Source organism: Scleropages formosus, chromosome 14 (assembly GCF_900964775.1).
Source record: "Scleropages formosus chromosome 14, fSclFor1.1, whole genome shotgun sequence".
Classification (NCBI taxonomy): Eukaryota; Metazoa; Chordata; class Actinopteri; order Osteoglossiformes; family Osteoglossidae; genus Scleropages; species Scleropages formosus.
In genome coordinates this window covers 12528097-12543021 of record NC_041819.1, presented here as the reverse complement: position 1 = coordinate 12543021, position 14925 = coordinate 12528097, and the positions used below count along the sequence as shown (strand labels likewise).

The window sequence follows — 14925 nt, the reverse complement described above, 5'->3', positions numbered from 1 at the left end:
TTTAAGGTCTTTCTGCCTTTGGTAAGAAAGCTTGTTAACGTCTTTAAAACTGAATATTTACCACCACCACGACACGTGAAAGACGACCGTAATCTGGTGACCATCAGTTTGAAAAGCATAGGCGACCAAACGGAAGGAGCGGGAACATCCCAAACGCATATTCCAAGGGTTCTAATGAAGGTGTGATACATAAGCGCTGGTCAGTATCCGCAGTTCAGCACCAGATCACCTTCCAATAGGCATGTTTTTAACAGTGGCACAAAAAAAACGGGGGATTTTTGGCTTCTCGCAAGCTACAGCAATCTTCAGCAAATGACAGGCTTATTAAGCACTAATGTTAGGTATTGATAAAGTATGAAGTACTTTAAAGTTTAATAACTTCTATACACAAGTGTGTGAACAAAAGCTTGAGGCCAAGGAAACAGCCACACACTAGTGAAGCTGATAGTAGGAAGCTGTAGGAGGAGATGATGATGATGGGGTTCACATTGACAAGTAAAGCATGTTTTCTCCATATGTTCGGACTCAAGATGATGTAAAATGGCTCTGGGAGGACCATTTCCTGCAAAACGGCTTTTAATTGCTTTTAAATACTGCTTGCATCTAGTAGTCTCAGTGGCTCCCCACCTTTGGGTTGTGCTTCGTACCTGAGAGCGTTAACTCGAGGTTAATATCGCCGAGAATCTTTGGGAATTGCGCATGGCATTTGCTATACATCTGTAGTGTTTTGCTCCAAAACTCTTATGAGTATCATTGCAGTGACTCACTTCTTTAGATCACTTCCAGTCTAGTCTGAGGCCGTGGTGTCACATCCTGATACATGTTACTTATGACCCGTAGCTGGATTCTGGATAAAAGCAGGTGGAAAGGGGGTCCTTTCCCATTAGTGGAAGGTCAATCAATAGCTTTACTGCTGCTTGTAACCATTAACAGATTCCTGAGTAAAAAGGTACCATTCGGCATCTCCTCTCCTATTAGCATATGAATAAGAATAATGCTGCAGCGCTACAAGGAGACTTCTTTTTCAGCCAGGCTTTTGATATTATTATTGTTTTTTTTTAAACAAACCTTGATTTACCTTGCTTGATTTCCCTCAAAGTGCAGCCTTCCCAAAGATTAAGGCTTTGTGACAGGTTATGTGCATTCAAATATGGCAGAGTTTTGTTTCGATCCTTTCTCTTTATAACTCAGTTGCGTGACTGGAGTAAGTGATTTATGCTGGGAAATGCATGGCCTCTCTAGTAAATTATCAGTCAGTTGGGCCAAGGTTAAATTCCTTGTTCCTGTGCATCAGAAAAGTGTCGTATGAGCAGATGACCACACTGGAAAAAAAGCTTTCTTTCACCATAATGCTTACATAACAACAGCCACTGTATGTGCTGTAGGTGAAATGAAACATGCTGCTGTCTTGTAGTTTTTTTGCAATATTAATTTCTTTTGCGATATGATCAGTGGTATAACCATATGAAGACTAGGTCACGTAAGTAGGGAATGATTCGGGCTAAGTCGCTCTTCATAACCAGTTGAATAAGAGCAGTGTAAAAGTAAGCCGCCTCTACATCCGTATTCATCTGGTGTGTGTAATTGAGTTCTAACTTGGTACTGTGTGAAATGATCGTAAGGGTTGGTGTCAAACAGTTTATTCTGGTTGCTCATTTTCTCACGTCTTATGCTGTGTTCACCTGAGGGTTTAGCCCACGCAGAGCGCATAAGACCCTGGCTATGCCTTAATCGTGTTTTAAGACTAGAAACTTGATTAGTATATGTCTGGTGTGTGTATATTTTATTTATATATATATATATATATATATATATAATATTATATTGCTCACGTCCAGGAGAGTCTAATTGCTCAGGGGATTTACTCTTGTGAAATATAACCCGTTTTACTTGATCATTGAGCATTTTAAAAGTGTAATTTTGTTATTTCTGCTACGTCTCTAAACTTTAGCACATGCGGAGGCAAATGTGATTAATGCAGATCCTGGAGCTCTCTAGTTTTCCAGCGATCAATGTTTGCTCTCAATGGCTATGATGTCTCTTGAAGAGCTCTGTGTTTCAGGCACTCCCTCAGCTCAGCCCCCCCCCCCCCCCCCCCCGGGCCAGTGGTCCACAGAGCTCTGTGGTTGTGGAGAAGCAGGGCTGGTAACACGCCGGGGACCTTCCAACAGGACCTTAGCCCTCCTGCCATGCAGCAGAAGTATAGCTATGATCCTGTGTGCAGTGTGGTTTCACTTTAGTTTTTTTTTACAGCAGATCCGTGGGACAGAAATTGGTCCCTTGGATGGGTGAAGGCTGTGGTTCCCCCCCTGTTGTTACAGTGACAGTTGCGGTTTCCTGGGTTCCTGCAGTGCTGTGGGTGGGATTGGTAAAGTGCCCTCCAAGCATTGCACCTTTCTCTATGAAGTGTAGCCCGCAGAGTGAAAAAGAAACAGGTGGCTCTCAGCATGCGCATCGGAGGAGGCGTCCGTCTGTTCGCCCCCCTCAAGTTGGCAAGGGTGATGCTTCGAGGGGGAGACGCAAGACTTGCGGAGATCCTCCTAATGCAGCAAGAAAAGATATGCAGAAAAGAGCTCCTCGGGTCATCGTTGTGCATAATGACGAAGCAGGAAGAAAAGGGTTTTTTCTTTTCTTTTTTTTTTTTTTTTCTTGAAGGAATAGTTTTCTAAGAATGTTTAATCACATCTGTACAGCTCCAGGCCACCCTGGTCATCAGTGTTTCACTATGCTGTCAAGTTTCAACAAATTTCACTATTTGTGCCAGTTTTCTTGACCACTATGCAGGAACTATTTCGGTGAGAAGGGCAGCAGGTAGCATGGTAGTTACATGCTGCTGCCTTTGGGTCTGAGGGTCACAAGTTGAAATCCCACTTCTTGCTGTTAGTGCCTTTGTGCAACGTACCTAATGTAAAGTGGCTCCAGTAAAAATTACCCAGTTGTGCAAATGGGTGAATCATTCTAAGTAGCTTTAGAGTGTAAGCTGCTTTGGAGAAAAGTGTCAAGAGGCACGTGTCAGGTGGAGTGGGGGATATGAATTTCCCGTAGTGTGTTTTACATTGTTCTATAAATGGATGCGATTTGTAGGTAAGTTTAATGTAGTGTATCTAGAACTGTGTGACACCTTGGCCGGAGGCGTGATGTAAATGTTTTGCATTGCTCGTGAGAAACTTCTACTAAGTGATTGAATGTAATTTTAGTCCTCCACTGTCATTTTTATTCAGGGACTGTCCTCACAGGTGCTGCAGAGCCCAGAAACTGCCCACATATCCTTCTCCCAGCCCATAGCGTACTGTTGAAAGATGGATTCCAGTGTGTTTAAAGATGTACGCTCCTAGGCTTTCCAATCCAGTTAAAGCCTTCCTGCTACACACAAATTGTGAAGCCAGACTTTAGGGTGCATCCTGCAAGATTATCCCACCATTGGCAGCATATTGCCTTTTAACTTCTGTAAGACAAATGTCTTAATTCTTCAAGCTGGTCAGCCTTCACTGGAGTGCCAGGACTTATAGCACTGTGATGTATCCTTGAGTAACTCCAACGATTTCCCATACTTTTACTGAGTCTCAACAGAGCTGGGTTTTCAGCGCTAACAACTAGGGGCATGGCCTAGCTGAGGTCTAGGGTGCGTGTTGGTGCAAATTATTTTATTTATTTATTTGTTTTCTCTCCTGTTTTTCTGAGTTCCTCGCTCTGAACAGTCTCACTTGTGCAGTCATTACTTGAAATGAGGTATTGGGCTTCGTAATAACACTCTCCAGGCTGCCATTCTCTCACTATGCTTCCTGTCTTTTCTCTGACTTTCTCTGCTGGTCGCCTGTCACACCTTTCTTTTTCTTCCTTGCACTGTTTTCCAGGAGACAAGGACGGCAGTAAGGTGACCACCGTCGTGGCGACGCCGGGTCAGGGGCCTGACCGGCCGCAAGAGGTCAGCTACACGGACACCAAGGTGATCGGCAATGGGTCATTCGGCGTGGTCTACCAGGCCAAGCTTTGCGACTCGGGCGAGCTGGTGGCCATCAAGAAGGTGCTGCAGGACAAGAGGTTCAAGGTGAGACTAATGATGTCTGTCACCATGTGCTTGCACAAAGGACTGTGTCGCCCTCATAACACTGGGGAGTGCTTTAATTGGGAAGGGGTGTTTTTGCTGGATTGCCTTGACTTTAAGTCATTTTCCATGAGAAAGCTTAAACGTTAATAAAGGGACAGTTTCCCTAAGACATGACTGCTTCCTGCTTGTTCCATTTATAGCCTTTTGGCTGCGGTCAGTAAGATGTTGACAGTGCAGGGTTCTTAGTTGTTTGTAAGAATTCAAGTAAAGATAATGTAAGGAAGTGAAAAAAGAATATTCTTGTGCCCTGCCCAATGTAAAGTGTTTTGGGTTTGCAACAAAGTGTAACTGAATTTGTACTCCCGATTTGTAGCGTTTTCTCCCTTTTACTAGGTTTTCTTTATATCGTCCCCAAACAGCTGGATGCACTTTCACTTGAATGTGGTTAAAAAAAAGAAGTGTCCCCTCCTGGAGTTTTTGTGTGTGTTGTGTACCTTTCTTTTGTGGTATTTCCTGTTTTGCCCCTAGAGCATGCGTCTTAACTGACAGCATGTGTGTGTGTTTCATTTGTTTAATTGACAGTGACTTGCCAGTCACAAGTTTACAGTTGGTGCTGTGTTGGGTAGAACTGTCTCCGCTCCCCACCCCCCCTTCCTCCAGTATTCAACAGGGTGCTTGATAATTTGACATGCTTTGGCACGGGACTGTGGGGGGCTTGGGTGTTTCGCAGCAGGTGTGATATGGAGCTAGTGGCAGTGTCCTCTTTGGGGTGTGTTCTGCTATCCAGCAGCAAACCCAAATGGTACCACAGTTGTTTTGCCATCGTGGGACATCTGACCCCCCTCTACCTCTGTGGTTAAAGTGCCTTGTAACGGCACCAGAGCTTGTACCACCGTAGCCTTGCGATAGTGTTGATGTCTGAATTTAGCGAGTTCCCTGCAAGGTGGTGATATTTTGGCGAGTAGTTTTCGAGTCACTGAAACAGGTTGATGCACCCACCTCTCTACATCGTTTCATACGCGAGGAGGCGTGAGGGCGAATCTGCAGTGAGCAGCTGTCTGAGAAGTGCCAGGGCTTCGTTGTTGACGCTCCGGGTGAGGAGCACGCGTGACGCCTCCTGTTCCGTACACGAGTGAATGAATATCCCACCCTATCTGATGTCTCTCTTCGTATCCTGTCGCTGTTACCACCTGTGGTGCTGGAGAATTAGCATATGAAGAGGAATGCAGAGAGCAGCTCAGCAGGGACACCGTACGTGCTGATTTTACAACGTCCTCTGGTGCCAGCTGTCCGGGTGCTTAAGTGCTCCGCCTGGTTGGAGCTGCAAGACCTCTGGCATGCAGGAATTCCCTGCATTCTACATGGGCTGTCTGTTCTCAAGATCACAGTGGCAAGTCGCAATCTGGGTGAAGGTCACAGCAGGGCTGCTCCTCACTTAGTATGCAGATCGTTGTTTCTTTGGTCAACGTTAATGCAGGTATCACAGGCTTTAGTCTATGAAGGTAGATTTCCCTTTGGAATTTTTAAGTACAGGTTGTATTTCCAAATTTTTTTTTTTTTTTTTTTTTTTTTTTTTTTTAATTGTTCGAAAGTTGTATGAGCGTGTTTTCTAAGAAGCCATAGAAAACACATAAGTGTTATTTATGTTGCTTCATTTAGCAGATGGTTTTCTCAAAGCGACTTCCAGGTACGGATGTTCCAAGAAAGTGTCCTCGTTGCGAAACGCCTGTTCGCTGACCAGTGAAGTCAAAGCCCCTTCCTCAGCGCCACAGCATGTCTGTGCTTCTCCTGAATCGGCTCGTGACGCGATACCGGTTCTGAGCCGCGGCGCCTGTTTGCAGCTGTTGTTACTGCAAAATGTGTCTGTGTCTCTAGTTGTCATTTTGGTGAGATTCATGCGTGACCAGGTTCTTTTCAGATGAGCGTGTGACAGAATTGGAAGAAAGTCTTACGGTGAAATAGTGTCTTTTTGGTGTAAATTTGAATCAAAACGCATTGGATGGGTTCTTGCATTTATTGTGTGTACAAATACTATGTTTTTTTTTCTTTTTCTTCAAGGAAAGCAGCTCTCCTTTCAGCTTTGGCTACAGTTGAACGTGTGTGTGTGTGTGTGTGTGTGTGTGTGTGTGTGTTACGCACACACGCGTATCCATGTCTTCTCTTTGCCGAGCAGTTTGTCCAGCTGTCTTAGCCATTTGACGCATGTGCAACTTCAAGTGTCATATAGGAGTACTGCACCAAAGGATGTGTAATTGCCTGTACGTATCGAAACTGGCAATGAACTCACAAGCGTGTGTTTGTGTTTATTGTATATGTGTAGTAATTGCAACATGCAGTAATATATTGTGAAAAACATGAACCTGCCGTTTGAATGAGATGCAGACAAATGGAGATGTTACTTTCCCCACCCTACTTAATCTTTGCTTTGGACAAAGCAGACACATTCAAGCGTACACACACGCGCACGCACCTTCCCCTCTTCAAAAGAAGAAATCAGGCTCAGAGGTGGAACTATGTGGCCAAAATAATTTATGCTTTTTGTTGAACTCTAGAAATGTCCTTCCCATATATTCCAGTTCCTCTTCCGGCATTTGTCATGTTCATTAGAGATGTTCTGTCATGACAGTCAGCTGTGGATAGCAGTTCAATACCCTGGCACGGTGGTCTGTCTATGATTTAATGACCTCTTCCTGTTCCTCCTTGGTGACTGTCTGTTGGCTGGACCTTTTGGTTTGACCTCTACCACTATCTACGTGCGTCTGTAGCCGCACCAAAGTGTGGCTTTTGTCACTGTTTTCAAGCAGCGCTTTTCCTCAATGTCATACTCTAGGTGTAAGGGCCAACTTTGAACAGTCTGTCATCACTGCATGAAGTCTGTAGGGTTGCAGTGAAGGCTCCCATATTACATTACAGAAGATCCCCTGCCAAGGGCCTCACCCTTTCTAGCTGGCAGGTCCTGCCATGTGCAAGACTCGGCCAGAGGAAACCACACTGGCTGATGTCACTGTGAACTCTGGGAACTCTGGAACGCCTTCAACCAGCCTGGACTCAGCCATGGCTCGACTGCGTGCAGAGATGCTCAACAGACCCCATTCAGTCCTTCTGACTAAATACTCTGATGTAGAACATCGGTCTGTCTTTTACCACTGAGTGCTGGTTTGCAAAGAGTACGCTGTTTCAAAAGTTGAGAAGTCCATATGGAACATATAAAAACAGGAAAGTGTGTGTATGTGACCCATTATCACTCTGCCTTCTCGTCAGATGACTGGAACGCTAGTTGGACGGTCTCATTTGCGGACCACCATGTCAGTGTAAATTCCACAGATAACTAGGCAGGGAAAGTGCAGCCATTAGTTGCTAAGCCGTAGTTTCTGCCCTCGTTCCGCTCATTTATCTATTGATTTCCCTCGCACTGGGACAGCTTCAGTGACCACGGATGCCTGAGCTGTAATGATGAGGGGTTTCTTTCCAGATCTGTCTCCAGTCTCCCCAAACTCTTGCGGAGACATCAGTATCGCAGCTCCAGGATGCCCTAACCACGGCCGCACAAGGTATAAGTCCCAGTGTTCACACATCACCTCAGCTGGAGGTAAACTGCCAGAAAAGGACATTTCTTTTGGACAGACTCAGGTTCTAACAGTGTGGTCCTACGAGTAATACCTTAGCGCCAGCTCATACGTCAGTGAAGATCATGAGCTGCATTTAAATAATTTCCCCCTCATTTTTGCTTCCGCGAGTGGGTAATTGGAGACGGCAACACGACCAAATGTGCCCAGATTAATGTCACTTTTCATAATCCTATCTTTTGACTTTCTCTTTGTTTCCATGTGTTTTTAAACCAGTTACTTCTAATGGCTTCACAAACACTCAAAGCATGTCTAAAGATGTGTTTCGAGGGGCAAGAAGAAGAAGAAAAAACATGGTTTTAATTAGTGCCAGTGGTATGGGGTGGACAGAATGCCTGGAGGCGGGTTTCAGAGAGCAGCCTACTGATCTCAGGTTCTTATACAACACCTGTGATTCCCTGCATGTCTTTGGACTGGGAACCTCGCTCACTTGCAGTTCCAGTTACATGTAAAAAATTTTTTTTTTTTCTGTAATTCAGCTAAGTGCGTATCTGTTTAGATCTGTTTGCTGAAGTGATTATTCAGGTCATGTGTTCTGTAAAGTAAGATATCAAACTTCTTGGCCTTTGACGGCACGATATTTGTAGAGTGGAGAAATAGAGTGATACGGTGCAGCTTAAAAGGATAAGGAAATGTAATGGTTTGTTAAAGGTTTACACATCGCTTGAATTGCTTGGAGGGAAAATAAACATGTGCACATATCCTCCCCCTCCTGCCGTGAGGAGAACTTAAATTTCCATCCCCATAGCTCATGTGCTGCAGTGTTTTAAGTGGAAAAACATGGATGGGTGGTATTCTGAGACTGGGTGTGTGGAGTTGTGTACAGCCTGGAGCTCAGCGTTAGAACTGTGGCATCTGTGCAGTATCTGGGTGGAAGAATTCATGTGCAGGGTCCTGTGTGCAAAGTTCTGGCGCCGAGACCCCTGTTCTCACTGCCTCTTCCCTTCCTCCTTCTCCCCCCCCCCCCCCCCCCATCTCTTGCAGAACCGTGAACTCCAGATCATGAGGAAACTGGACCACTGCAACATTGTGCGCTTGCGGTATTTCTTCTACTCCAGTGGAGACAAGGTGAGTCCAGGGCCAAGAACCAGGTTCCCAGGAGAGAGAAGGACCTGCTAACATCTAGTCCTCTGCCTGCCCTCCTCTTTCACTGTGCTTCCGGTCAAAGTATTTATGAAAACCCCAGCAACCGAAGACAAGATGAGAAACACCCAATTTCATTGAATTCTGTTCACCTGTGAACAGGCTTTACTACGTCCCCTAATTTATTCATTTATTTATTGATTGCAAGCTAGCCACCCCCCATCCCTAACTGATTTATTCTGTTTTTCCTGTTACTCCGGTGACCTTTCTGTCACTCTTGTGTGTTTGCTGCTGTAGCCCTGTGCAGCTTCCCCTCACAATAAGTAAGGTATCTGTCTATATATGGCTTTATTCAGCTTGACCTGTAGTTGGATTTTTTTTTTTTTTTCCTTTTCTTTAAGCAGAATGTTCCTTGGGATGGATACCTTCTTGGAGCTTCAGATGAAGTGCTGAAATAATTTTTGATTGTTCAATTTTACAGAAAGCAATTGCACAATGCATAACTGAGTTTCAGCTCTTATGTCAGTATCATAGTCCTGGTCCGACGTTATGGTGTTAAAACTGGGGTTTCCCTGTTGACCCATTTCTGGTTTTTCCATTGGCAAACTTTGCTAGTGTGTTAACGCAGGATTGGGGTAGATTCCTGTCCCACACCGCTTCTTCCCACCCAGGCCGGCCTAGACTTCCTGCAGACCCCGCTAGTCAACCACAATGTTTTCCATATGCACAGCTTTGGTTCGCTTCCGTGGCAAAAGGTTCCATATGGGAACAAGTCAGGAGTCACGAGCAGAGATCATAAGACTCTTTCAGGCACTGTGACTCGTGGGCTCTTTCACTGCTGTGTGTCACTGCTGATTGGGATTTCAGCAGTGAACTTGGAATCATGTGCCTGTGTGCTGCTCTTCTTGTTTGTTGCTTTGAAAGGGCTTAAACACTTGGCTGATCAGCGAACCAGAGGAAAACACTTGGGTGAAAATGCAAGTATTTGCCATTACCCATTTGTGCATTTTACTCAAGGGAAGCATAGAGTACATAGCCAGTCTTGTCAGATTGGTAAAACACAATACATTTGGTGCATGTGAAACTGACACTGGCAGAACAGCACATATTTGTTAGTCAACAGCACAGCTTATATTTGTTAATTTGGTAGGAGTCCAGTTTGCTTTAGATCAGGACAAGTGGCTCAGTAACTCCAACTGGTACAGCGGTCTTGATCCACTTCTTGGGAGCGGCATTATAGGTAGGGGTAGGTAGGTCTCTGAGATGTACGTCACTTTGGAGAAAAGCGTCTGTTAAATGAATAAATGTAAGTGCCAGTGAGTCAAAAGATGACTCTCGGTAACCACCACTTGTGGTTTTCAGGGTCTCATAAGTGTATTGCCATTGCCGCCTTCCATGCGTCTTTGGCCCTTGGGAGGAAATTCACACAAACAGGGAGAACATGTAAACTCAGTACAGACAGCTACATCTGAACCCACATCTCAGGAGCTGTGAGGCTGCGGAGTTATAGAGCCAGCAGTCTCTAGGATTCTGGCTCTGGTTGGCGAGGCCTCTTATGTTCCCAGCTATTGGGGACAGGGTACGTAATGAGATCCCGAGCCTTTTAAGTATAGATAGGCAAAAATTGGATATTTAACTTGACAGGGAGCCTCTATCTTGGCATTCATCTATCTGTGTTGTGTATCTGTTGGACCCAACAATAATTTGGCACAGCTAGTAGTGTAGTGGTTAGAGCTGCTGCTGTTGGACCCAAAGGTTGTATGTTTAAATTCCACCTCCAACTGCTGAACCCTTGAGCCAAAGTACTTAGCTTTATTTGTATAAATGGGTAAATAACTGTCGGTAGCTTAACACTGTATGTTGCTTTGGAGAAAAGCATCGGCTAGATAAGTTTAATACGTTTATGACCCAGTTAAAAATCCATTTAATACACACATGGTTGATTGTTTGCATCACGTAATGTTTTACAGCCTTTTCCAGCTGTCATTACTCCTGTGCTGGTGGTCTGAGTTGCCCACCTGAGCCTGCAAATCCATGAAACCACAAAGCTTTCCACATTGTTAGTGTTTTGCAAGTCACCTCTCTTGCTTCACAACACTGTTTTCTTGACCTGGTCAAACTGTTCATTAGGAGCTTTACTTACCTGTGAAGTCAGAGGTCACTGCGGGCTGTTGGCAATTTCATTGACTAAATATTCTTACCTTGAATTATGGGAGGCTGTTTGTCAGCGAGTTGCCCTCTGCCATGTCATTATCAGGATCTGCACTACATATGCCACAGCAGCAAAGCTTGGTGCAGGTTGCTCCGGCTGAGGGTCTTTTCTGGGGAACGTGTCATGACGGCCTTGGCCTTGCTATAGCGTCGCTCCCACACTGCCCGATCTGATAGCCCCCGTCATTCACATGTCCAGACCGCAGCTTCAGCTATTTTTATCCAGCTCTCGTCTGACACAGCAGCGTAAGCCTTGGCTCCAACTTTTCACCCTGAAGATTCACTCTCACGCTGGTGTGTCTTAATCTGAATGAAGCTCCTGCAGTTATTCAGTAACGTGTCATGCTTTGTTTCAATCAAAGCATGAATGGGAAGGGTTTTTTTTTTTTTTTTTTTCCCCCCCTTTTTTCCCCACAGAACATGTTAGATGTGAATATGGAGACTATATATAAATGCTACATCTGCCCTTCAGGGGTAATAATGTTGCTCTGATTGCTCCTGCTAATCGATTTGGGTTTTGTGTGGGTCTGCAAGGCGCCTGGTACCAATCTCAGGCGGCCGCTATCAGAAGACAAACAAGCAGGCGGGTGACGTTGCCTGCCGAATGGGGGCGGGTGACGCAGCTGGCCCTTGATGGCCCAGCTTGGGTGCAGAGCCTGGCACTATGTGGTGGGCACAGTGACTCACAAATACTTGCTGGGACACTGGAGATGGAAGGGAACGTGACCCTGCTTCTGAAGCCAGTGGGGAAGGTGGGGTGGGGCAGCGTTGCAGTGAGGTCATGTCTGCTTCCTGCTTCCTGGCTCTCCAGCTGACCTCAGGGGCATGTTCTGGGGACTTTTGTGTTTTTTCTTTCAACTGAAAGATAGACTTTGTGCTGTGTGTGAAACACATTCTTGTCCTTCTGCTAATAGAATAAGCTTCACTTGTGTTGGAATGCAGTGGAAAATAAATCAAGGGATATCCATGTTACTAGCGTTTCGTACATGTATTTTCTACATTCACAATCAAATAACATCTGAATAAAGTTGAGTGGAGTGAATTTCTCTTTCGTTCACATGTATTCATTTAGCAGACTATTTTCTCCAAAGCACCGTACATCTCATAGAAAGTACAACGTGTGCTTTACATTAGCAGGAAGAGAGAGATTTTGGTGCAGACGCATGATTCTTAAGTGGTTTCCTTCACCATATACACCGATGTTCATCCCACAAGTAGCTGCATAAAAAACTTTACCAAAATATCGCTGATTCCTAATTACCTTCCTAGTAGTGTTGTGTTTTTTTTGGGGGGGGGGAATACATATAAACATCTACGTTACGTTGCAGGAGTAGCTGTGTAAAGGATTGATCCAAACATGATCGTGTACATTTATACCTTACGGGCACGAACATTTTGTCCTTTTTACAGTTTGATCAATTAGTGCTACTTTCAGTTTAAACTGTTTCATATGGTTTGTGTTGCTCTGGATGCGTGTATTTTATATACCGGTTTAAGGCTCTTCTGTCTTACTTTTGTCTGGCTATTACCTCGTCTCAGTTATAATGCGCAGCTGTGTCCGAAGCAGCGTTGTTCTATATGGGGTGTGGGATTTCTTACTATTCTTTCCCTGAAGACTTCAAAGCTGTCTTTATGCTACATGGGGACCCATTGGTGTCTTATTATGAGATGGGACAATTTAGGTTCGTTCTGGGCTCTCGTCGCCTTCATACGAACTTGTGTGGGCTAGCCTCAAACTCCATTTTAGTATCCATTGATCAATTATATGCTTTTCATTAACCAGACCTTTAAATTCTACATTGATTTTTTTTTCCCCTTTTGTTTTTACAGTTGGCCAGAGAAAAGGAACATGTAGTACAATCACATGCAGTAGATTTTAGTTTTAGTTTAGTTTTATTTTTTATTCTGTATAACTTGTATTTCTCAGTGCAGATTCCACCTAACTTGTTCATCCATCGTTCATCATGATTGGGGTTTCAGTGAGGAACTGGGGCGAGTCGGGAGCAGTCCAGCTGTCCACCTCTGTCCCGTCTGCGCCAATACACGAGTCTCAGGTGGTGAGGCTGTGAAAGGGGCTCAGGTACCACTGATGGTTCCACAGAGGTCTTGTCAGCTTTTTGGCTCTGGTTATACATGCAAGGACATGCTAGGGACATTTTGAGGATGGCACTGAAGGGGGCTCCCCTCTCACCTTGTGCTTGTGGTAAGTAGTGGTCTGTGTGCTTTCTGATGCCACAGGTCATAGATGTGCAGGCACCAGTTTGCATTGTGCTGCAAACGGAAAGTGTTGACAGGGCTGAATCCCCATTACTGAGCGCTGGCAGGGTCTACTACTTCGAGGTTGTTCCCAAGAGTGGAGACCCTGGCACAAGGAAAAGTGCTGCTTTGCAGTAAAGCAGAGTGCAGCACGAGCTGCCGCATCAGCAGAGGCACGAGCGCGGCGAGAGGCCAGTTGTCCAGTGCACCAGTGAAAGGTGTAGTCACTTTGCAGGGCAGTCACTTTGTTAGACAGCATCCGCTGCACGTGAAGGTTATTTTGGATGATGGATGATGCCGACATGTCACTGCGAGGGTTAGTGCGCACGTGCGGAAGCCAGAGACGCACACGTTACGTGATATTTCAGGCGGTTCTTTCTGTTCAGGGACTACCGTGCGGCGACACTGACACACCACCTGCCTGGAAAGTAAACAGGTTTTACATTTATTCATTTAATTGATGATCTTCTTGAGTGACAATGTTGAGATGACTTCAAATTATTTCATTTCATTTAATTTATACAGCTGTACCTCGCTCAAGGGTGCTACTGCTGGGATGAGTCCAAAGGCAGCAGTTCTAAACACTACACTACCAGCTGTCCCAGTTTTACTGATGATTTGTGTGTATCAGGATTTGTCTTAAGTTCTTGGAGTCAAAGTTGAGGGAGGGAGGGAGCCTGAGTTTTGGAGCATCAGACCCACAATTTGGGAGGGCAGAGTTTACCATTGTACAGCGTTTGAAGATAAACGCTGTTCTTCCCCGACACCTCCAGAAGTGTCTTATTTGAAGCCTGGCTCATGCACACTTGAAGATGTTGGAAAATGAGTTGAAGATCCAAATGCAATGCTGTGCATGGTTAATACGAATGATGGACGGGATATTTGTGGTTCAGGCATCTGTTTGTGTGTATGTATGCATGCATATGTCTTGTGCTGGAGCAGAGCCGTTTCCTTCGTGGCCAGTGTAGGCGGTGCTCTCCTTTTCTTGCAGTCGAGTTTATTTCTTGGCCACGGGCGTACCTGAAGTTTCTTACCCCGTATAATACGGAAACACCAGTGTTCATGGCTGCCATTTTCATTATGTGAACAATGTTGTGTTCTCTTGTCTCATCAGGAATTACACATTTTGTAAAGATTAATTTTTAACTTGTTTGGACAATGAGTGTCGTTGGCTCTTATTCAGCTCTTACTAGTAAAAATCCAGGAGTGTGTGTTTTTTTTTTTTTAAAGTTTTTTTAATAGGTGATGGTCATCTAAACATTAAGATAGATGGGGTTCTTCGGTCTGTTTTTCAACCCTGGTAACTTCATATTTGTTCTTGGATTTAACTTAAGTAAAATATTGTGTTTTACTAATTGGCACTCCCTTTGGTTTTTAAAAAAAACAGGAATTTTGCCAATAGTTGAGTAGTCATATTGCTAGGTTGTGCAAACATTTAAGCGTGGAACAGGGATCTGGCAAGGGTCCCCCCCCCCCCCCCCCACTTTGTTGTAAAATTCAAGATGGCAAATAAGCAAAGCCCAAGTGTTTTTAATCAGCTGTAACACAACCCAGGGTGAGGAAATTGAAGTTGCAAGGTGCATCTAGTCCAGCCAGTGAAAATGTCCACCACAGGTATGAAACGTGTTGTGTCCAGTGTATCCGGGGGATGAGTCCAGGTCCACTGCAGGGTCCAGTGATGCTTAGGCAGCGACGGTACAT

General features: G+C 44.8%; 1 protein-coding gene across 2 annotated transcripts in view; it reads left to right on the top strand.

Annotated features, from left to right (window-relative positions):
- Positions 1 to 14925, top strand: part of LOC108920063 (glycogen synthase kinase-3 beta) — a 45589-nt gene that overhangs the window by 18386 nt on the left and 12278 nt on the right. For both annotated transcript variants that reach the window (XM_029257863.1, XM_029257862.1), the window contains exons 2-3: positions 3855 to 4048; positions 8659 to 8742. In XM_029257863.1, the coding sequence (XP_029113696.1) occupies positions 3855 to 4048; positions 8659 to 8742 (278 nt within the window). The remainder of the gene's footprint in view (positions 1 to 3854; positions 4049 to 8658; positions 8743 to 14925) is intronic.